General features: G+C 40.3%; 1 protein-coding gene across 2 annotated transcripts in view; it reads right to left on the bottom strand.

Moving 5' to 3' along the window:
- LOC126278984 (F-box only protein 22-like) overlaps positions 1 to 25041 on the bottom strand; it is a 167627-nt gene that overhangs the window by 126044 nt on the left and 16542 nt on the right. For both annotated transcript variants that reach the window (XM_049979286.1, XM_049979287.1), the window contains exon 2: positions 22940 to 23050. In XM_049979286.1, the coding sequence (XP_049835243.1) occupies positions 22940 to 22965 (26 nt within the window). In that variant the 5' untranslated portion in view covers positions 22966 to 23050. The remainder of the gene's footprint in view (positions 1 to 22939; positions 23051 to 25041) is intronic.

Here is a 25041-nt window from a genome sequence, read left to right as displayed (position 1 = left end):
TCGATGACTACGTCCGTCATCTTTGTCAGGGGTAAAACTGACTGTCGTGGATAGGTCAGGCTTTTGCTTTTTAAGCAATGGACGGCTTTTCATTGGCTGGATAACATCACAGTGAAAACGGCGTGTCCAGAGGTGGCGTCCACAGCTTAAAAAGAGGACGCCTCACTGGTCCACGACAGTCAGTTTTACCCCTGACGAAGATGACAGAGGTAGTCATCGAAAGCTCGGGATTTGATCCAAATTGTCATTTTAAACCTCATAGTGCCGGTTTTATGCCTTACAGCATCGAAGTTTGAGTGACACTACATGTGATCCTTTTTGGGCTTACAGTGCATGGCTCTATAACCGTCATGTGGAATAATGACCTACAAGAAGTATTCAAAGTACACCGAACCAGCCTGTCGTGGATTGCACTGCTCGCATATCCTGTTGCTGGAGCCCCTCTGATAATCTTTTTAGAGGTGTCAGCCTATTCTGTGGATACAGCTTTGCAGTAACCCCTCAAGAGTTTTTCTCCAAAAAGGTACCAAAAAAACAGTGTTCTTGGCCACTATTTTATACATAGCTCCTGGATGCCTACGATGCCACAAAATATTTCAGGTTTATAGTCTAAGGCCACATCTACATCTTTTCACCAGCCACCCCCAAATTAGACTTTTTCATGTGGAACTCATTGGCCCAGTACCTGTTTCTCACAACTTCTGCTGCTGACTTATAGTGACTGAAAGATTCATGAGGTTCCCATTAATTTTACAACTACAAGGTGAGACAGATAACGGTACGGCTGATGTCACTACTTAAAGTTGTATGGCACAGGTGACATTTGGCCAAAGTTACCAATGGGAGGCTGTGGTGTTCCATTCCATCGCATGATTGTATGAGAAGAATGATGCCGTGTCAAATGGCTTCTAATGGTATGGTGGGCGGCTTTTACTGTTGTCTTAAGGCTATCATAAAGAGCTACACAACTTGGTCTCAGGTAGACACAGTCTCACTAGTGCTACTTGGACTGTGGAGTGCAATGGAGGAGGACTGTCAGGCATCTGTGGCACAGCTCGTCTGCGGTTGCCAAGTGAGTTTTTTCTCTGTCTGCTACAACTAATGCACAAAGCCTGGATATGTAACCCATGGAAGAAAAGAGCTGCAGCCAACACCTGCCATATATCATAAACAAGCCACATTTGTTTTCAGAGACCTGGCCATGACAGAACACGTTTTTATGTTGAAGCCTGTAATTTAAAACTGTGGAGTAGCCTTAGCACAGCCTGATCTAGTATCTGAATAGTGTGACAGGCCACTAACTATCCAGGTAAAAGGAAGTTAAGTCATTAATCATTTTCAACTGATGTAACTGAGTGCCTAAAATTGTGCTGATACACATGCCTCTACAGCACAGGCCCAAGTGCATCTCCCACTCCTAGCAACACAGTGACCACACCACATCAAGACAAGAAAACACGGATGGCATGCAACTTTCATGCAATGCAGACACTGAATGTGATTCTGCCCATATCAACAAGCAATTTCATAAACTGACAATTTTTATTTATTTTTATTATTTATTTCTCTCCAACAGATTACTTGCAGTTAGAATACCAGTCAGCACCTATGTGGCGACCTGATTGATTTGTGTGCTGTTACATTCAGTTTATGTGTAATTACATCTCGCATTTATGCAGAAGCTTCGTACAATTGCTTTTCTCATACACAATTAGGATGGAAATGGAAAGGGAGTGGAGGTAAATGGATGTATTAAATGATGCATCTTTCAGCATACACTGAGATGGCTAACCAAATGTGAAGTAGAATGACTAGATAAAAAGTTTATAACTTTAACAGTTTAACATACAATTATGAACATAAAATTACATGTACATGAAAGTGTTTTAATTATACATCATACACCTCTAGTAAATAATCAGGAAAGATAGGGAATTATAGGTACTAGATTTGATCAAATATTACTAACTGGCAATAAGAAGTTATTCTTAAAAAGGCACAACCACAGGAAGCACCATAAGAACAACAATAGCTTCTTTTGGTACCTATGCGTGCTGGTGATCATGATGAGTATTCTTCTCTTGTTGGTATGGTTTTGTTGAAGACATATTGAACTAGAATCTACAGTTGTCAAACCAAGATATTCATCTTCTGCTAGGACCTCTTTTGCTGTTGATTTTCCCTTAAGTATTTTTGTAGCAAATCATATCTATCTGTATTACACATGATATGTCCTAGATATTTCAACTTTCGGCATTTCACTATATTGATTAATTTAGGTTTTGTGATCATTCTTCACAAAACTTCCACATTTGTCTTTCTCTGGGTCCAAGGTACTTTAAGGAGCCCCTATAAAGCCACAATTCAGAGGCCTCCAGGTTCTTCTCAGTGTTTTCATTTGAGGTCCATGTCTCTACTCCATACAGAAGGACAGAATATACACAGCAGTGCAGTAGCCTGATTTTTGTTCTTACAGTTAGGTGACAGCTTTTGAAGACAGCGCTCCTTTTCTGAAGCACACTTCTTGATTTCTCAATGTGAATCTTGATTTGTTAAGAGTTAACCCAATTTTCATTTATTATGGTTCCAAGGTATGTATATTGTTTTATTCTTTCTAGTTCTGTGATTTATGACTCCTGTAATATTTTCCTTACTTATGACCATGAGTTTTGTCCATGTGGTTTTTGTTTCAAGCCCGTAATGCTGTTTGATTCCAGTATAGGTTCTTGACAATTCACAGATCTCTTTCCTCCCTTACAATATTGCTCAAAATCCCCGTTAATTTGTCATATTTTACTCTATGATAAAACTCAATTTCCTCACATTGCTCCACTTTTTCTTTTGCATCCCTTATTTTTCTTCTGATTCCCATGTTTATCTTCCTGTATTCCGTTGGGTTTCCCTTATTTAATATTTTTTCCTCTATCAGATTCAGGATCCATGACTACCTGTCCTTTCTCTTTTGTTTCGTGTAATTTTCTTTTATTTGCTGTACAACATTCTGGATTCTGTTCAATTCTAAATGGACATTGTTACTTGTGATGTATTCTGTGTTAATTGCCAAGTTGAGTTCTGTTTGTATATTCTGCTTTTCTATCAGATCTTTCATTTTCTCAAATTGTAGATCTGCTTTTTCTTTCTCTTCACTCTTTTCATTCTAACTTTATTAACTCCTACAATCAGTGGGTCATAGTTTACATCTGCTCCATGGTATGTTTTTACTGATGTGCAACTGTTCCTGAAACATTCATTTACTAGTATGAAATCAATCTGGTTTCTCACACATTTCCCAGTCCGTCCATTGGGGACTTCCCTGTATACAATCTTTTAGGTGGAAGTTTAAACCAGGTGTTCAGAATCACTAGACAAATTGACACCGCAAAATTTTCGAGATCATCACCTCTAGAATTCCTCTCTCCTAGTCCAAATGGTTCTATCATGTCTAATCTTATACCTTCCCCTACTTTCAGATTAAATTTCCCATCAGAACTGTCAAATCATATTCCATTTATGTTATAATAAAATTCTTCTCTCTTCATTTTACTTGTCCAGTGTAGGAGTATACACTTGTATTATACTTATACCACTAGGGCTACCACTCAATTGCAACATTATACAGACTGATAGAGGTATGAAACTTTTGAGACATCTTACTAGTTTCGCTAATAGTATTAAACAGACTTCATGTTCATGCTTCCTGTACGCTCTTCCTATGTCAATTTACGTAAATGTCTCCCGTGTTCGGGCATTACATCTTGCTAACTCCATATAACAACACACTTGTTAGAAAAAACTATAAACAAACATTATGTATTGCAAGAATCCACAATAGGTTTGATTCCATTTCCCTTCCACATAGATGTTCTGAGAAAACTGTTTGCAGAAGCATCCTGCCCTGATATGAAGGACATCCAACCCAAGATCCTTCCCAACTCCCCTACAGTGTTGTGTTACTCTGTAATCTGCCCAACCTACTAGCCCATCCCTAGGCCACTTCCACTCACAACCCCTTGCCAAATGTGTCACACCTCTATGCTAGATCCAGGTATAAGACCTGCCCAGTCTGCCCAATATGCCCACACAGCACTTCCTACTCCAGTTATGTCACAGGTTTATACTACCCCATCAGAGGCCAGGCCACATGTGAAAGTGGCCCTATCATATATTAACTATGCTGCTACCACTGCACAGCATTTAATGTGTATGACAACCAATAAGCTGCCAATCAGAATGAATCACCACAGCCAAACTGGGGCCAAGAACAAAGGTTGCCACAAGTTGCCACAATATGCAGCTGAACACAAGCACACTGTGTGTGTGTGTGTGTGTGTGTGTGTGTGTGTGTGTGTGTACACTTTAGCTTGAGAAGAATGATTTCTGCCTCTCAGAAGAGTGATTGTAGTGGAACGCAATTATATAATCACCTTACAAAAAGAATGGTCATCCAAACACGCAAAACTGGATGGATGGAGTGACTGTGTCTGACTGGCTTAAATGGACCAAAATACAAGGTCATCACTCCCTTAATCCTTTGTCTGTCAAGCTGATAATAGTCCCCGGAGATGAAATACATATAAGACAAATCCCAATGTACTAGATAGTACCTGAGAATCAAAAAAACCTAGAGATACAAATAGTTCAAATGGCTCTGAGCACTATGGGATTTAACATCTGAGATCATCAGTCCCCCCCAAGATACAAGCCAGTAGAAGTAAGAGAGTAGTGAAAGGTGATAGAGTTGCAGCTGGAGGCCCTGGGACACATTATGTAGCTGGACACACACCCTCTGCATCCAACTGGTGCTTCCACACCTTCCATTACCACAAGAAGACTAGCTACACAGTATTACATCAACGAGGAAAGCCATGACTGAATTTCATTGTTAATAACAAAATGGGAAAGTGTTAACAACGAAAGGCAATAGTACGGTATTTAGGCATGGTGAGAGGACCCACAGACCTGGAGGCGGCAAGGCTAGCTGCCCCCAGATGACAGACAACTGGATTTGATAACAAGCTAAAAGCAATAAGCTATAAAGGCACAAAGAGGGCTCAGTGTACTTCTGACAATGGGGTCCTTGATAAGGATTAAAATTAAAGTTAATACGCAAACAGCACTTCTGGTTAGAGAGAGAGAGAGAGAGAGAGAGAGAGAGAGAGAGAGAGAGAGAGAGAGAGAGAGTGTAGGACGAGAAGGAGAAAGAGAGAGGGCCTTCTGGTGGGGACAGAATACGAGGGGCATTTGCAAAGTCCGAGAGATGGCACCACTGGCACGTATCGAGGTCATGATTAGTTAGTAGCATCTCTGGAAAGAACACACACCAAGTTTCAGCCATAATGGACTATTTCTTTGTGTTTGGCATTTGTATGAATCAAAGAAGTCGAGTGATTGTCAAAAAAATGGACGAAAATGAATTTCATGTAATGATTAAACATTACTTTATGAAAGGTAAAACACCTCAGGAGACTGAAGAAAAGCTTGATAAACATTATGGTGACTCTGCACCTTCGATTAGAACAGTTTATAAGTGGTTTCAAAATTTTCAGAGGGGCCATATGGGCACAAGTGATGCTGAACGTTCTGGATGCCCTGTGGAGGTTACAACTCCAGAAATCATTGATAAAATCCATGATATGGTGACGGATGACAGAAGAGTTAAGGTGTGTGAGATTGCCAGTGCTGTGGGCATCTCGAATGAATGGGTACATAACATTTAGCATAAACATTTGGACATGAGAAAGTTACCAGCAAGATGGCTTCCGCAACTGCTCACGCTTGACCAAAAACGAAATTGTGTGAAGTGTTTCTTTACAGACAAATGGAAAAACTAGTAGTAGCCGACCTCGGGGAAGATCAGTTTGGATTCCGTAGAAACACTGGAACATGTGAGGCAATACTGACCCTACGACTTATCTTCGAAGAAAGATTAAGGAAAGGCAAACCCACATTTCTAGCATTTGTAGACTTAGAGAAAGCTTTTGACAATGTTGATTGACTGGAATACTCTCTTTCAAATTCTAAAGGTGGCAGGGGTAAAATACAGGGAGCGAAAGGCTATTTACAATTTGTACAGAAACCAGATGGCAGTAATAAGAGTCGAGGGACATGAAAGGGAAACAGTGGTTGGGAAGGGAGTGAGACAGGGTTGTAGTCTCTCCCCGATGTTATTCAATCTGTATATTGAGCAAGCAGTAAAGGAAACAAAAGAAAAATTCAGAGTAGGTAGTAAAATCCATGGAGAAGAAATAAAAACTTTGAGGTTCACCGATGACAGTGTAATTCTGTCAGAGACAGCAAATGACTTGGAAGAGTAGTTGAACGGAATGGGCAGTGTCTTGAAAGGAGGCTATAAGATGAACATCAACAAAAGCAAAACGAGGATAATGGAATGTAGTCGAATTAGGTCGGGTGATCCTGAGGGAATTAGATTAGGAAATGAGACAGAGTAGTGAAGGAGTTTTGCTATTTGGGGAGCAAAATAACTGATGATGGTCGAAGTAGAGAGGATATAAAATGTAGACTGGCAATGACAAGGAAAGCGTTTCTGAAGAAGAGAAATTTGTTAACATTGAGTATAGATTTAAGTGTCAGGAAGTCATTTCTGAAAGTATTTGTATGGAGTGTAGCCATGTATGCAAGTGAAACTTGGACGATAAATAGTTTGGACAAAAAGAGAATAGAAGCTTTCGAAATGTGGTGCTACAGAAGAATGCTGAAGATTAGATGGGTAGATTACATAACTAATGAGGAAGTATTGAATAGGATTAGGGAGAAGAGAAGTTTGTGGCACAACTTGACCAGAAGAAGGGATCAGTTGGTAGGACATGTTCTGAGGCATCAAGGAATCACCAATTTGGTATTGGAGGGCAGCGTGGAGGGTAAAAATCGTAGAGGGAGACCAAGAGATGAATACACTAAGCAGATTCAGAAGGATGTAGGTTGCAGTAGGTACTGGGAGATGAAGAAGCTTGCACAGGATAGAGTAGCATGGAGAGCTGCATCAAACCAGTCTCAGGACTGAAGACCGCAACAACAACAACAACAAGATCAAATAAGGCAGAAGGGATAGATAACATTCCATCAGAAAACCTAAAACCATTGGGGGAAGTGGCAACACAATGACTATTCACATTGGTCTGTAGAATGTATGAGTCTGATGACATACCATCTGACTTTTGGAAAAATATCATCACACAATTCCGAAGGCTGCAAGAGCTGACAAGTGCGAGAATTATCACACAAGCAGCTTAACAGCTCATGCATCCATGTTGCTGACAAGAATGATACACAAGAATAGAAAAGAAAGTTGAGAGTGTGTTAGATGAGAATCAGTGTGGCTTTAGGAAAGGTGAAGGCACCACAGAAGCAATTCTGACGCTGTGGTTGATAGGAATCAAGACTAAAGAAAAATCAAGACACGTTTATAGCTTTTGTCGACCTGGAAAAAGTGTTCTACAATGTAATATGGTGCAAGATGTTCAAAACTCTGATAAAAACAGAAGTAAGCTATAGGGAGAGACAGGTAATATACTATATGTACAAGAGCCAAGAGGGAATAATAAGAGTGAACGACCAAGAACAAAGTGCTTGGATTAAAAAGGTGTAAGACAGGGTTGTACTGTTCAATCTGTACATCGAACAATAATAATGGAAATAAAAGAAAGGTTCAGGAGTGAAATCAAAATTCAAGGTCAAAGGATATCAATGACATGATTCGCTGATGACATTGTTATCCTGGGTGAAAGTGAAGAAGATTTACAGGATCTGCTGAATGGAATGAACAGCCTAATAAGTACAGAATATGGAATGGCAGTAAATCGAAGAAAGATGAAAGTAATGAGAAATAGAAATGAGAAATGCGAGAAACTTAACATCAGAGCTGATGATCAAGGAGTAGATGAAGTTACAGAATTCTGCTACCTAGGCAGCAAAGCTGACTAGCACTGGCAAAAAGGGCATTGCTGGCCAACAGGAGTTTACTAGTATCAAATATAAGCGTTGATTTGAGGATGAAATTTCTGAGAATGTACATTTAGAGCATAGACTTGTATGGTAGCGAAACATGGACTGTGGCAAAACCGGAACAGAAGAGAATCAAAGCATTTGAGATGTGGTGCTACAGACGAATAGGAAAAATTAGGTGGACTTATAAAGTAAGGAATGAGGAGGTTCTGTGCAAAATTGGAGAGGGAATGAGTATGTGGAAAACGTTGACAAGGAGAAGGGACAGGTTGATAAGACATCTGTTAAGACATCAGGGAATTACTTCCATAGTATTAGAGGGAGGTATAGAGAGCAAAAATTATAGAGGAAGACAGAGATTGGAATAAATCCAGCAAGTAATTGAGGACATAGCCTGCAAGTGCTACTCTGTGATCATCTCTCTTTATTCGTAACTATCCTACAGCTGTCCAAAGAGTGGATGTGAGGTCACTGTATTTGATTTACACCTCTCAATGATAGCGGCAACCTCTCTTCTGATGTAACACAGAGCAATCCCAGCGAGACACTGAACACTTTGTCCACGGGGGTTGGCCTTAGGCAGCCTGTAACTATACTACAGCTGTCATTTAAGGCTAGGGAGACTGTTCTTTTGAGTTCTCCATCGGCTGAGATTTCCTTGGAAGCAAAAACACACACACACACACACACACACACACACACACACACACACACACACACACACACAACGCCGATTCTGTGGGAGTGCTGCAGTTATCCTCGTCAGCGCATACTCGTTAGCCAGGTTGTAGATTTTGTGCAGTAACACTCTGTGGTTTACAGTGTCAAAGGCCACTGAAAGGTCAACAAAAGCTACACCTGATATCTTCCTCTGCTCACAGCCATCTTCTATGAACTGAGAAAGATAAAGGATTTGTGAGGTGCAATTCTTGCCTAGTCTACAGCCAGCTTGTTGCGAGATAGGAAGTGGATCAACTACTGCAGTTAAGCGGTGAAGAATCATTCTCTCTAGGATCTTATAGAGATGGCAAAGGAGAGATATTGGCCTGAAGTTCTTCAGATCTGTTGGTGATTTTTCAGATTTTAGTATCGCATCACACGGGCCTTGCGCCATAATTTAGAGATCTTGAAAAAAAGCCAGGCAGTGGTTATACAGGTTTAGGGACCAGTCTTTGGTTGTGGTGCCACAATGTTTAATTTGCTCTACACAAATATCGTCTAATCCTGCTGCCTTGCCATTTTTACATTTGTGAATGGCTTCTTCTAATCCACCTAGGTTGAATGGTCTAGTCAGGTTATTATCCTGAAATTATTCCTTAAACTCTAATTTCAAGTCTGATTTTTTGATGGGAGATCATAGTTCAGCATTCTCAAGAATCTGTGTAGCAATTTCATTAGGAGTGATGTTAGCATGATCGGCATATTTGGTTGGATCATTAATTAGTTTTCTCACCAGTTTCCAGGCCTTCTGGCTACTAATTGAAAGATCTGTTTCCTCCATTAAGTTTCATCCGTCTTTATCTTTTGTTTTCTGCTATGCAAGACATTACTTCTTGACCAGCCAAGAGGGTTTGCTCATTGAATGGATCTTGTTCAAAAAGCAACAAGTATTTATTCATTAGGGCTGCTGACTCGGTTGTTAATTCAGAGAGGTGTTGTGTTCTGCAGCCCCGTGGCATAGATGACCATGATACCTTCTTCACTCCATCCAAAAACTTATCGCAATTTTCTGGTGCTCCCTGGAGGTCAGTTACAATTTTATCCAGGTTGGAACTAAAAAGCTCCCTGTTAGCCTTACGGAAGTTTTATCTTCTGCAGAATGGAATGGTTCTTTGTTGGGATATTGCAGTAACTTGGCACATCACAGGGCAGTGTTGAGAAATGGGGGGGGGGGGGGGGGGGGGTGGCAAACTACCTTAACGCACTGTTGGCCTATGTGCTCACTTGCGAATATTGGATCTGGGTTAGATCTACATTTCGGACATGCACTGTAGAAAGATGCGGGGACTTTACCATCATCGATGAGAGTTAGTTGGAAGGTGTCAGACCATTTCAGCACTACTTCTCCGTTGTCATCATCTTGTGAGTAGCCCTAAACAATACTGTGGTTGCTGAATTCTCCAACCCTAAACTTGGTTTGGTGTTTGTTGAAGTTCTCAGGAGTTACAAAATAGAACTTCACTTTAGGTGGTTTGTAGATAGGCAATATGATGCAGTTATTAAGTTCTACTGTGAGTATTTCAGTATAATTGTGTTTAGAGATGGATGTAGACATAACATGGAGGTCCGGTTGTACAAATAAGGCACTTCCATATTGTTTATGAGGTCTTTCATCAACAAGTCTCATTCCAGGTATTTTGGGGTGACACATTTGATCATCTCTGTGGGTTTCTTGTAGGCACAGAACACTGCAGCAGTTCGTTTGGCAGAGTTCACCCAAAAGCTCTTGTTTGGGAGATGACAGTCCCTCTACATTAAAAGTCAGTATAGTTAACCTTGGCCTTAAGAAAGGCCTATGTACAACAGATGACATCATTTGCTTGTACGTCTGGAATGATGAAGAGGTTGGCACAGGAGAGAAATTCGAGGTGGGCTGCATCAAATCATCAGAAGACTGATGACTGGAAAAGAGAGAGAGAGAGAGAGAGAGAGAGAGAGAGAGAGAGAGAGAGAGAGAGAGAGAGAGAGAGAGGGAGAGAGAGAGAGGTTTATCGGGATGGAGATGTCCACAATACAACCTACCAGGAAATGGTGGCATCCCATGCACGACTGTAAAAGACATATCCTGCTTCAAGGGTAAGCAGCAGGGCCATTACGGTAAAGATTGTCACGAAGGGCCTGGTACAACTGGAGAAAAGGCAAGGTGGCAGTATCAAGTAAAACAGGCAAATTGGTGCAGGGAAACTAACGGGCGGCAAGGCTGCACAGTCGGGCATTGTCACAGTAAGTAACACCACAGTTAGGATAAGAGACTGTGCAACAGAGAACTATGTTCTAGTATTATTTTGTATTGAACTAAGAAAGTACTTTACGTTATTGACTGATACAGGAGCACAGTTGTGCTTGTTAAAGAGAATAAATATTCCAGTGAAGAGTGCAATTAAAGCAGAAAGGCTTTGATTAAAAGGCGCAATGAGCGAAGTGGTAAGCACAATAGGTACAGTGCAAATAGACATTCCCTATGATGGACTGATAGGTAGAAACTTCCTAACAGAGCATAAGGTCAAGTTAGACTGGGGGGAAAGTTGTACGACTACAAGGGCGAGAAATACCTTTAATAGTAGAGGAAGAAACGAAAGGTTATGAGTTCAAAACAGAAAGAAGAAAAGGTTATGTTTTTAAGAGTGGAAGGCAAGATGCCTGGGCAGAGCGTAAAAGAAATAGTTATCCCAAGACAGGAAATTGCACAAGGAGTGCATGTACCTGCATCAGAGAACAGACTTCAGCTGCAGAATGTCAGATTACTGGCAGAGGAACTGGAACAACTAGTAAAAATACACAAAGTAAAAAAGCAGAAAGGAAGTCATGAGCAAAACCGAAAGTCATGTTAGTACCTTAAGGAAACAGCTAAAAGTAGAGCATTTAAATGCTGAGGAAAGCAGCATGTTGGTGGAAGTGTGTACTGAGTATGGAGACATGTCCCATCTAACATCAGTGGTCTTTTACCACTGTAAATCTTCGTCCATATATGTATGGTCGGAACTGTTTCACCACATATACTATAGCCAACAATTCCTTTTCAATAGTGCTATAGTTAAGGTCCACTTTATTCAGTGCTCTTGATGCATATGCAATGGGCAAGTCTTCTCTAGCTTTCTTTCCTTGCAACAACATTGTCTCTAAGGCTGCATTGTCATCATCTATTATGGCAATAAATGCTTTCGTAAAATCTGGGTAGTGAAGTAGAGGTGGATTTATCAATTTCTCCTTCAGCTCTCTGAACACATTGTTCTGTCGCTTGTCCCATTTGTACCCACTCCTTTCTTTAACGGCTCATGGAGTGGCTTTGCAATTTATATGAAGTGTGCAATAAATCACGGTAATACCCTATCAACCCTAGAAACCCTTTGAACTCTCATTGTTCTTGGCTGTGGGAAGAACTTTTATCTCTCCATGTTTGCCATGTCTTGTCGGTAATACAATGACTTAGGAAGATTACTTCCTTCTTCAGAAAATCACACTTGTCCTGTTGCAGTTTCAAGTTATGCTCTCGCAACCTGTCAAAGATTTCATGGAGCTTCTCATTATGCTCCTGCAGCTTTCTTCCATTGTACACTATATCATCTAGGTAGACAGTGTTTAACACCATGCAAACCTGCCAGGACTGTGTTCATCAGTCGCTAGAAACATCCTGGGGCTCTCTTCAGTCCCATAGGAATTCTCTTATATTCATAATGCTGATAATTTAAACTGAACGCCATTTTTCCTCTCCTTCTCATCCGTCAATATTTGATGGTATTCAATTGCAAGATCAAGCGTGGACAAGTACTTTGCTTGCCCTAATTGATCCAAAATATCGGAGACATCAGTACTGAAATGCATCGCCTACAGTAATATCATTCAACTACCCATAGTCCACTATGATTCTCCACTTTTGCTTGCCAATGCCATGGTGCATTCCAAGCACTCTTACTTTTGACAATTATATCATCTTTCAGCATTTGTTCAATTTGCTCCATTAAAACTTTTTTTTTTTTTTTAGCTTCAGGGATTCAATACAGCCTGTAATGTACTACCTTCACTACATGCTTCAGTGCTATCAGTATTTTGTGCTGCACTGCGGTTATATATGACAATGATCACTTTATATCACATAATTTGTTACCAAATGTACATCCCGGCTTTAGACGTCATTTAACAACTGAAAATGCTATATTTATTTTCTCTGTGAGGTACTGGATGGGTTAAACAGAAGGTTTCAAATGCTAGGAATATTTTTTGATTTCACTACGGCGTTAGATTGTGTTGATCACAAAATATTGCTCCAGGAGTTGGAGCATTATGGAATATGGAGAGTAGCTCAAAAATGGTTCACGTCTTACTTACAGACAGTAAAAGGTCATTATTCACAGTGTTGAGAATGGCAGTGGTGTGGGGTCTGAGTCGGCTTTGGTCAAATGGGGGGGGGGGGGGGGGGGGGGGGTCCCAGGGATCAGTGCTGGGGCCACTCCTGTTCCTTATTTATATAAATGATATGCCCTCTAGTATTAAGGGTAGCTCTAAAACATTTCTGTTTGCTGATGAGACTAGCTCAGTGCAGTTCAAGACAAGTTCATGGCTTGCAGAAAATTAACTAACGCTAAATCACAATAAGACTCAGTTTTTATGGTTTCTAACACACAATTCAACAAAACCAAATGTTTAATTTCACTGAGTGGGCATATGATAAGTGAAACTGAACAGTTCAAATTTCTAGTGTTCAGAAAAAAACTATCGTGGGAAGGCCACGGTCAGAATCTTGCCCAAAGACTTAATGCTGCCATTTTTACTATTGAATGGTATCTGAAATAAGTGATCGTTCAACATGAAAATTAGTCTACTTTGCTTATTTTCATTCACTTATGTCTTATGGTATTATATGTTGGGGTAACTCTTCCCATTCTAAAAAGATATTTTTGGCTCAGAAATGGGCGGTTCGGGCAATAAGTGATGTAAGTTCGCGAACCTCTTGTCAAACCCTGTTTGCTAGTCTGGATATTTTGACACTGTCCTCTATATATATTCTTCACAGTCATTTCTTGTTAACAATATGAACTTATTCCCAAAAATAAGCACCTTTCACTCAGTTAATACTCGGCAGAAATCCAACCTGAGTTTTGATTGGACTTCCTTAACTCTTGTGCATAGAGGTGTGCAGCATACTGCTGCACTCATTTTCAATAAGCTACCACAAGAATTCAAAAATCTTAGCAGTAATCCATACACTTTCAAATCAAAACTGGAGAGTTTCCTCATGGGTCTTCCTTCTATTCTGTTGAGGAGTTCCTTGAAAAATTCAGCCGATTCTCATGTTATATTGTTGACTGCATTTACTGAAACTTATAGCTTGACTTTCTTTGGGTACATAAACATGTTTTTTTTTATCTTTTATTACTTTTATGTTGTAATTTCATGTACTGACACATTCCATAACCTTGGAGATTTGCTCCTCAATATGGTCCTACAGAACTTGACGTGTAAATAAAAAAAAGATAAATACGTGACTGTGCACACAGTCCTTTGCATTTTTATCAACATTTGATCATGAAGAATGTGAAGCAAAATTGTTGCAACCGGTGAGAGAAATTCCAAAAGATTGTGTGCGAAGAATAGTCACACTAAATCAGAGCACATGGACGCATCTAAACAGCAATGAATGGTTATATGTAGCTCCAAAAGAAGGATTAACTGTTTTGTGTGGGAGTGAAGCTCTGAAGGACCTAGTAATGAAGGGTATAGGCAAAATAAGTTTTTATAATAAATGCAAAGGTTACAGAACACGAGTTTTTGTACAGACAAACAGAGTGATCCACAGTAACATAATAAGAAAGGATATAATTCCACTGATAAATTTAGAATTTGATTGTTGCACTGTCATGAATGATGAAAAAAAAACATTACAGTGTTTAATTTAGATTTACCTTTAGAAACTGTAGTAACACAATTGGACGATTTACAAATCACAGGCAAACGACTGGACGATGTCCAGAAAATGGCAGATACATAGGAGCAAAGTTTGAAATACTCTTGGTATCTTACACATTATTCAATAACTGCTTATGTAACAGAAACACTAACCATCCTAATTATAGTAACATGATGTTGTAGGCAGTGTAAATGTTGCAAGGAATGTTTTAACAATATGTGGAAAGATTTGCATAAGAAACACTACTGAGAACCAATACACCAAAACCAGTTTGGCTAGGAGACAGCTCCATTGAGACTGAAGACGTAATGATTAACGGAAGGTGTGCAAAGGACCAAAACGAGTCAATATCATTTAGAATTAGATGTTAAAATGAAAGAAACTTGTAAAATATTTAAGTAAAATGTAACTGTTAAAATTAAAGTTGACAAAACAAGTGAAATAAATGTATCCATGCAAAACAATTGTAAATTATGGAATAAAATGTCAATGTCAATGATTAATATCACAGAATTGATGTAAACTATCAATGTTTTACTGTTTTAATGCAAATATTTTAACATCAATGTGCTGATGTAAAATGATTCAACCAATATATGTAATGGAAGCAAAACAAATGTAAAATCTGTAATGTATTTTATCAAAGGTGAATAAAAAGATTTACAATTGACCCTACTCTGACGAGTAACACCAATTCTGAAGGCAGGGGAGGTGTTATATCCACAAGGAAAGCCAAGTCCAAATTGTGTTGTTAATAACAGAATGGGAACTGCTAATATCAAAAGAGGCAGCAGTAAGGTATTTAGGCATGGAAAGAGGTGCCACAGACTCGGAAGCAGGCTGGTTGGCCAACACCAGGCTGATGGACAGCTACATTTGATAACGAGCCAAAAGCTAAAAAGGCACAAAGAGGGCTCTGTGTACTTCTGACAATAGGGTCCTTGATGAGGACTGGAATTAAAGTTAATAGGCAAAAGCACTTCTGGTTAGAGAGTGAGAGCGTGGGACAAGAGGGAGAAAGAGAGAGGGCCTTCTAATGGGGACAGCACTATGTCAAGACAAACTACTAATACCGGGCTTAGGGCGCAGTGTGAGATCATATTGAGAGACGCATCTCTACCCCTCCACTCAGACTCTCAAAAACCACTAAAGAATAGTGCACATTTACAGCCAATAAGGAGACAAGTAGCCCTTGACATTATGTCATGGAGTAGCCAGTACGGCTGAAGGTGACAAGTGAACAAAATACAGCAGCAGGACACTCTGGGAGAGAGGAGATCGATATGAGAGCACTAGAGAGAAGTTGAGGATGTTGTTGTTGTGGTCTTCAGTCCTGAGACTGGTTTGATGCAGCTCTCCATGCTACTCTATCCTGTGCAAGCCGCTTCATCTCCCAGTACCTACTGCAACCTACATCCTTCTGAATCTGCTTAGTGTATTCATCTCTTGGTCTCCCTCTACAATTTTTACCCTACACGCTGCCCTCCAATGGTAAATTTGTGATCCCTTGATGCCTCAAAACATGTCCTAGCAACCGATCCCTTCTTCTAGTCAAGTTGTGCCACAAACTTCTCTCCTCCCCAATCCTATTCAATACCTCCTCATTAGTTACGTGATCTACCCATCTAATCTTCAGCATTCTTCTGTAGCACCACATTTCGAAAGCTTCTATTCTCTTCTTGTCCAAACTAGTTATCGTCCATGTTTCACTTCCATACATGGCTACACTCCAAACAAATACTTTCAGAAACGACTTCCTGATACATAAATCTATATTAGATGTTAACAAATTTCTCTTCTTCAGAAACGCTTTCCTTGCCATTGACAGTCTACATTTTATATCTCTCTACTTCGACCATCATCAGTTATTTTACTTCCTAAATAGCAAAAGTCCTTTACTACTTTAAGTGCCTCATTTCCTAATCTAATTCCCTCAGCATCACCAGATTTAATTTGACTACATTCCATTATCCTCGTTTTGCTTTTCTTGATGTTCATCTTATATCCTCTTATAACCTCTTTTCAAGTTGAGGATAGTTTGCCCAAAAGGTGCTGCAGGCTAGCAGCTGGGAGAGCCTGAGTTCATTGCAGAGTTTGCAACTTGAGCTGATGGGCATATAGGCAGTAGCTGTGGGACTGAGTTAGTTGTGTGGATCACATTCTTCGAGCAGGTGGAACGGTGTTGATCATTTCACTGTTTCTGTATCAGACTTGGCCACTCATTGGAAGCATCTCAGCCAGAGCAGTTAGGATTCATTCATTGTAGTTTTTAATAAACCTCAGATTGTCAAACATTCCTGGAGAGTTACTTCAATTACCTCACAGTTTTTCTACCTTCACACCAGAGAGTGTAATTCCTTAGCTAGGTTTAAAGTCTCCCTCTCATTACAACCAACCATCTAATCTGTGTTTACAAACCATGTCACTCAACCTCAAGCAAAACCTACACTTGGGACATGACAATGGACAAGATAAAATCCCAAGAAAAAGAACAATGACAAAGAGTCTGTCAAACAACATCACATATAAAAGAATAAGAAGAGTTAAAAAGGTGGGCAAGGCAGGGCAGGAGGCAGGTTGGACCACCAAGCTAGGGCAGCCATGTGCCTCTTGGGTTGGAGCAGATAACAGAGCACCCCTCCAATCTCTCAAGCATTGAATAAAAACCACTTTCATGGGTAAAATGTGGAACCACATCAGCCACTTTGGCACTGTCCATTAGCATGAGAAGTAGTGTGCCAGGAAATTTAAGGTTTTGCCATAAGGCAGCCAAATTAGGGCAGTTCAGTAGAATATGGGCCATAATGAGATGGGCAGTACAATGAAACTGCGGCGGATTCTCACGTCATAGGATGTGATCTTGGGTCAGGCAAGTGTGGCCAGATGTGAAGTCAACAAAGAACAACAGATTCCCTGCAAGAAGCACAAAGGGAAGACTACCACATGGCTATGGTCTCCTTTGTGCTTTGCAACTCATTCAGGGGAACCAGGGCACATTAATCCACATCCCAAGCCACCAATAAGTGTCAGCGTACAGTTGATCGGAGATCAGGTTATGGTACCCCAATCTCCAAAGTCAACATCCTGGTAGCCAAGTTGGCCAATCTGTCAGCATGTTTATTCCCTGAGATCAAAATGTATCCAGGGGTCAATTCAAAGACAGCCAACCATCCAGTGTGGAGGACATTGTACAAGAGATCCTGGATAGCCAAAACCAGTAGTTGTCGAGAGTAGCACTGGTTGACAGTCCAAAGACTATTGAAGGACTCACATGTGCAACAATGAAGGTGGCTAAGGGCTCGAGCAATGACCACCAATTCTGCAATGAATACACTGCATCTGTTAGGCAGGGAGTGTAATTAAATGCATTTTGCATGTGTGTAGGCAAAACTGGTTCATCTGTCGACCATACGGCCATCAGCGTATGCCATGTCTGAGCCTGGAAATGCATCGAGGACCTCCAGAAACAGACAGCAAAAAATTATAGGCTCTATTAAGTCTTTTGGTCCAAAGGAGAGGTCAAGGAAGATCCGAGGACAAGGTACACACCATGGGGGCACACGCAATTTCTCCCTGATGAGGCGACAGTGCGCAAAGATGGAGTTCAGAGAAGAGATTCTGTATGTGAAATGTGATTGACTCCAGACCTCGGCCTCTGCTGTGGGAGGTAGATATCACTACCAGAATAAAGGACATGGTAGTTTGGATGCTCTGGAGAGCAACAAATGTGTATTGCATAGTTGAGCAGCAATTGTTGGTGCCTGATCTATAGGGGAGAGATGCCGGCCTCTGCAAGCAGGCTGTTCACAGGCATTGTCCGCAAAACCATATTCTGCAAGTTTGATCCCACAATGTGTTTTGGATCCAGCATCCGCAATGCTGAGGGCGATGCTGAGCCATATGCCAGGCTCCCATAATCAAGACATGACAGGAGCAAAGCTTTGTAGAATTGCAAAAGTGTAGAGCAGTCTGCACTCTTGATAGTCTTACTGATACAGTAAAGAGCATTTAGGTGTGACTAGCACGTTTGGTTAAGTTGGCAAAGATGGGGAAGCCACGCCAACCGGGCATTAAAGCCCAATCCCTAAAATGGTAAGACTCCGCCACGCTGAGCATTTGGTCCTTGAGATAGAGTTCTGGTGATGGATAGACAGTACGATGGCAACAGAAGAGCACGACACATTGTGACAGCAGAAAACCAGAAGCCATGGGTGAGAGCCCACGACTGCACCTTGTGTATGGCATCCAGCAGTTGGTGTTCAGCAACTTCCATAGTTGAGGTGCAAAAGTAGATGCCAAAGTCACCAGCATAAAAGATGGGTAACACACTAGATCCTGCAGCTGCACGTGGACCACTGATAACCACTAGAAGTAGGGGGATACTCAATACAGAGTCCTGAGGGACTCTATTCTCTTATATACAGGGAGCACTGCAGGAAGTACCAACTTGAACCCAGAAAATACAGCGAGAAAAGAAGTTCTGGATAAATATCGGGAGCTGGCTCTGGACACCCCACTCATGGAGGGTAACTAGGATGCGGCGATGCCATGTGGTGTATCTATAGAGCTCAAGAAAGCAATAAGTTGTTGATACTAACCAAAGCTGACCAAATAGCAGACTCCAAGAAGACCAAATTGTCATGGCGGAAACTGACCTGGGATGAAAATAAAAGACCCTGAGACTCAAGGTACTAACACAGCTGCCAAAATAACATACATCTGAGTAACTTTCAGAGAGCATTAGTGAGGCTAGTTGTGCAATAGCTCTTCATTTCAAGGGGTATTTACCTAGTTTCAATACTGGGACAATCATGCTTTCTCGCCATTGAGATGGGAACTCACCCTCGCTTCAGACATGGCTGAAAATGGCAAGGATGTGATAATGGTAATCCATTGATAAGTGTTTGAGCATTTGGCTGTGGATATGGCTCGAAATTGAAGTGGTGCCTGGGCAAAGCGCTAGGGCGCTGAGGAACCCCCACTCTCTGAACAGAGCATTATAAGGCTTCAGTTGACATAGTAAAGAAAGTGCATAATGAGCATGATGAGAAACAAAAAGTTTGGCAACGGCGCCTGGATCAGTGTAGACATCAGCATTCACAGAGATACCAGATATGCCCGCGGGGTACTGGTGTCCCCAGAGACATCAAATCTTCACCCAAACAGCAAAGGAGGAGTACGTGGCCCAACAGTAGCAACATGTCACTCCCGGCATTTTGATTTCTGTTGTTTTATGAGGTGGTGAAGCTGGGCACGGAGCCATTTAAAGGCAATGAGATGCTCCATTGAATGATGTCACTTATGGCATTGGAGAGCCTACCTGCAATCTCTAGTGCCCACAGCAATTTTGGGCTTCCACCAAGATACTGTCTTCTGATGGGAGAATCACAAAGAAGAGGGGGATCGCTGAGTTAGCTGCCAACAGAATGGCTGCAGTTGTGCTCTGAACAACCATATTGATACCTCCACATGGTGAGATGCGAAGGGCAACAGCAATGGTGCAAGCATCCCAATCAACTTTTGAGGGAGCCCATTTGGATGGAGGATCAAACTGATCAGAAAATAATCACTGTCGCACAGTTCATCATGGACTCTCCAATGGATGGACGGGAGAAGACCTGGGCTGCAAATAGAAACGTCAATGGCTGAATAAAACCCATATGCCACACTGAAGTGTGTGGGAACATCAGTATTCACGGGGCGAAGATCGAACTCTGTGAGCAAAGTGCCAACTTTAATGGGGCTGATGGTCATAGTTCCACCCTACAAAGGGTTCTAGGCATTGAAGTCGCCCAGTACTAGGCAGTGCAGGAGGGGGGGGGGGGGGGGGGGGGAGCTGAGAAAACAGTGCAGACAACATGGTTTGAGACATTTCATCATCAGACTGGAGCTATGGCCACAATCCCTACAGGCTGGGCTGTTAGTGCAATGCGGAAACGTGTCCAAATCACACACATTTGTTGCACTGCATGGGAGGAGGAATGTATGGCTTGACATCACAACGATACACCATCACCTTGACCTTCTCAGGCAATGAATCACCTTCCAAGGCCAAGATGAAGGTTCCAGTATATACTCAGTTGTCTTCAGGCCTCCATTGGACACAAAGGACAAAATGCACACCTCATCACTCCAAAACAGAATGCAGCTAGTCATCAGTCTGTAAAAGGAGATCCAAGTGGAAAATGATACCCCGTGTCATATTTTTACTTTTACGGGGGGATTATAGTGAAAGGAATACCACCCAGCCTGTCGCTGACAAGCAGTGCCCGTCATTTTAATCAGAATGTGCCCACTTTTTTATTTTTGAAATCACCGCCAATCCTAGAGATTTTCAATGAAGAACAAAGGCTTTGTGGTCAAAAAGGAATCCCCGTCCATCTTGGGACAAAACAAGTACTGTGGGGAGTATTTCTCGCCCTGTCTCAGGGTCCTACATTTCTCCCATGGTATTGCTAGAGAGGGAAACATTTGCAGATCGTAGCTCTCCACATTGTAATATGTTCTATCTGTAGAAGAAGCTGCTGGGGCTGTGCAGCCACCAGTAGAAGAAAGTTTAATTTGCTTCATGTGCATATTTTCTGCCATAGTACTACCCACTCTGTGCAAGGGCTCTCCGCACGGGTGCCACCCAGCCACTGCAACGGCTACCTGGCCAGTAAACCATTTCCCAGTGTCCCCTTGCCCCAGCCATGACAGGCACATACTGTGTCTTGCGTGCTCCGTTTTGTATCTAGTACCACTGCAAGAAAGAAGGGTGCAAAGAGAGAAAGGCACAAAGGTGAAATATATGCCATACTGGTGACATTCTCTGCATGATCTGCACTTCTGTAAAATTTAGAAAAGCAGTGTCAGGTCACACCCAACAAGGGAACCTTATAATTAATAACGAAAAGGTGTAGAAAGTAAGAAAACGAGTGCAAAAAACACAAACCAGAGCCAAGCACAATCGTCACCAAGAAGACCATCCAGCAGATAGGTAGAGAGGAAAAGAGAACAATAGAAAGATAGACTTGCAGCATGGAAAGGGAAGAAGTGCTGAAAGGATTGGGGCCCCAAAGTGACCAGGCACATACTCATGAAAGAGGTGTGGGTCCTCTGGAGTCAATAAAATTAGAGTTACTGCTAATGTACCACAGTTGTTACTCTGTGAATGAATTCCTCACCAAATGAAGTGGAATTTCTATAATGTAAAATTACACATCATATTACCTCCCTTACTCTTTCTTCTACAAAAGTAATCACAATGATGGTCAATTTCATACGCAAGGTACACATTTTTAACATGCGTTATTTCATAAGTAAACATAGTTAATACAATGTTGTAAAATTCCTTCAAATAAGTTGCATTAATATTGTCAAACATATTTAACGTCAAGCTCATTATATTTGCAGTAATCAAATGTGATAAATTGTATTAACCTGCAGCAGCTGCATGGACTATATATGTAATACAATTTTGGAAATACAAGGATCTAAAAGTCAGTTAGCAACAATGCTTTGAGCCTCTGTGTACTTCAAGATGAACTGCTGGTGCACCACCTCAGTTTTTCCTGCCTTTAGTTCTACCAATGATGTTCTGGAAGAGCATTCTGGCATTCCTCTGGTAGAAAGTCAGTCATACACTTCGAAAACGACACACACGAGTTCTGTGGATCACTGCTGGAACTACAGAAGAACATAAAATAAAAGTATTTGGGAAGTTTGTAATGTGTGTCAAACTCATTTGCCACGATCATTCCAACATTGTATGCTTTCTTTCTAAAACCCTGATTACATTAGTATTTAACAGAATATATATTTTTTAAACTCAATCACAGCAAATGACGTCAATGTAATTAAAATTGTAACATAGTATTATTTTTTTCCAAATAATGATATACATATTTTTATTCATAATTTTTAATAAGGGGGTATATTTTTACTTCTGATTTGCAATTTTTAATATACATTGTTATGTAAGATACATAAAACACTCAATACAATTTTTTTTCCACAATTTATTGGCGTCCTTTGTTAGTTGAGGAAATGACAAGCCATGTAATCCAGGGAATCACTTTCATTTCTTTTTAGAGCACGACCACCAATGCAGGTTAATGTTGCAATACATGAGAAACAGTTTAATGCAGAATTTTTTTATTGATTTATCCTGTATCTGCACATGGTGTTGCAGAACCAAAATAAAATAAAGAAATAAAGATATTGTTATAGTGCCAATTGCAAAAGAAATCAAGGAGATATAAAGGTATTTTCATATAGACCCATATATCTTCAGAAATTAACTCAATAATTCAGCATTTTCTTGTAAAATTGTGATCTGCTTGCATGTCTGCAAACAAAAAAGGGTAATACCTGGTAGCGTATGCCACAGCTGACATTATGTGCCAGAATAACTATCTTCTGTTTCCACAATATGTTGCAAGGATCAACTTCTTATGATTCTTGAGCACACATTTCCACAACCTAGAAGTTCCATATAACCGAATTAAAACATGATTAATAAGCACAGAGAAAGCAATGTTCACAGCAATCAAATTACAGTATAAAAGTAGATGTATCAACTGAGATATGTGAATTATATGAAAGTCACTAGAACCATGTAAACCAAATTTAAGAAAGGGCGATACAAAATAATCATCATACCAAATTAAGAATATTAAGTCCATCCTTAATGTTATGAGTGCAAATGAATATACAATTACATGAACAAGATGATTAAAAAAATTGTTACACGAGATTAAAGTACAACACCACAGATAGTGTGTGATAATGTAACTACTACCCCTCTCATTCGGAGAGACAGCTTGCCAGTTGTCATGCCCACATAGAAAGCGACATGTTGGTTGCAGTTTATTTTGTAGATCACTTGACTGCTTTCACATGTGGCTGTGAATTTAATGGGATACGCAATGCCCGTGACTGAAATGGAATAGTAGTGGTGATTATATGGGACAGGTTTTGCATCTAGATCTGTTGCTGGGATATGAGCCATGAAGCAAGTGGTCGGGAGCAGGGGTCAATTTGGGTTGGACACATATCCTCCTGAGAGCTTAACTGTACAGCAGTCACACCTGTCTTCGACTTAACTTCTCCTCCTCATGGTGAGTATTGTTGTTATTCCATCCTCAACTTTCCACTGTTTGAAAAATTATTTTTGTGTATTGATTGTGACTACATAACTCACAATTTTGCAACAAAATCATTAAAGAGAAAATATACTGGAGAGTGAGGGTAAGAATTCCAAGACGTTTAATAAGGTTTCTGCTAAATGTACAGTTATATTATCCTTATTGCTAGCATTTGTTGAATATAAACTGTTTATATGCTTCAGATGCACTGCTCCAGAAGGTACTGTGATATGTGATTCATTCATCTCATTACGTACAATTCAAATCATTTGTTTTGATATATAGGAGACATGTCAAGGTTTACAAAAGAAACTTTTTTCTCTTTTTTAAGAGAAACACAAAAGTTTACATTATATTCTACATTTCTAAGTTACAGCTACACATGTACATAAAATAATGCAAGTAATACAATCCCTGTGTTCAGCCTGTGAAGGGTGAAGCTGACCTCAATTAATTAATCGACAGAATAACAACACTTTTCCACCAGAAGAGTAAAGAGCAATCTTTTTAGTGAACCAAGCTCCATCTTAAATATATTACTGCCTTTCATTTTATTGAAAATTTTGAACCCAATAACTCTGGTGTTTGGGCATAAAGTTTTAAACAATGTGTTGGAAGTTTGAACTTCTCTCTGTGGCAAGGGCTGTAGTTGTGGTCAAAATGGAAAGTATCTAGTGTATGTTGATTTTTATATAGGAACACCACCACCTCATCTATGTAGAGTGAGTGGATAGATAGTATTTTTAAATTTTTTAACAGTGGTCGACAGGATTCCCCCCCCCCCCTGCCCAACACACATTTATAATTACTTTCTTTTGTAATACTAGGAGCCTAGTGACATTTGCTCAATTTCCCCCAGAACATTATGCCATAACGAATAACTGACTCAAAGTAGCAGTGATAAACTATATGTCTGGTATGAATGTTTGTGACACCTGACAAAGTACACATTGCAAATGCTAAGTTGTTCAGTTTATTTGCTTAAGTCATCTATCTGTACCTTCCAATTCAAATTTTTGTCAAGATTTAGGTTAAGAACTTCACACAGTTTGCTTCTATGATATCCTGATCATTGCAAGTTATCTTTATTTCAGTCCCTTCTACTGATGTAGCTTCAAATTGCATAATTTTGGTTTTAGTTACATTTAGTTTTAGTCCATTTTGATAGAACCAAGATTTGAGTTTTTCTACAGTATTTTTGGCTTTTTCTGGAATACTTCTAGATACTTCATTTTCAATTAGAACTGATATATCATCAGCAAATAAGACTGAATGAACATCAATAGCAAATGGTAGGTATTTACGCAAAAAACGAAACAGACAGGG

The sequence above is a fragment of the Schistocerca gregaria genome, chromosome 6 (assembly GCF_023897955.1).
Source record: "Schistocerca gregaria isolate iqSchGreg1 chromosome 6, iqSchGreg1.2, whole genome shotgun sequence".
NCBI classification, from domain to species: domain Eukaryota; kingdom Metazoa; phylum Arthropoda; class Insecta; order Orthoptera; family Acrididae; genus Schistocerca; species Schistocerca gregaria.
The sequence above is the reverse complement of the archived record's forward strand: the minus strand, read 5'-3'. Positions and strand labels throughout refer to the sequence as shown.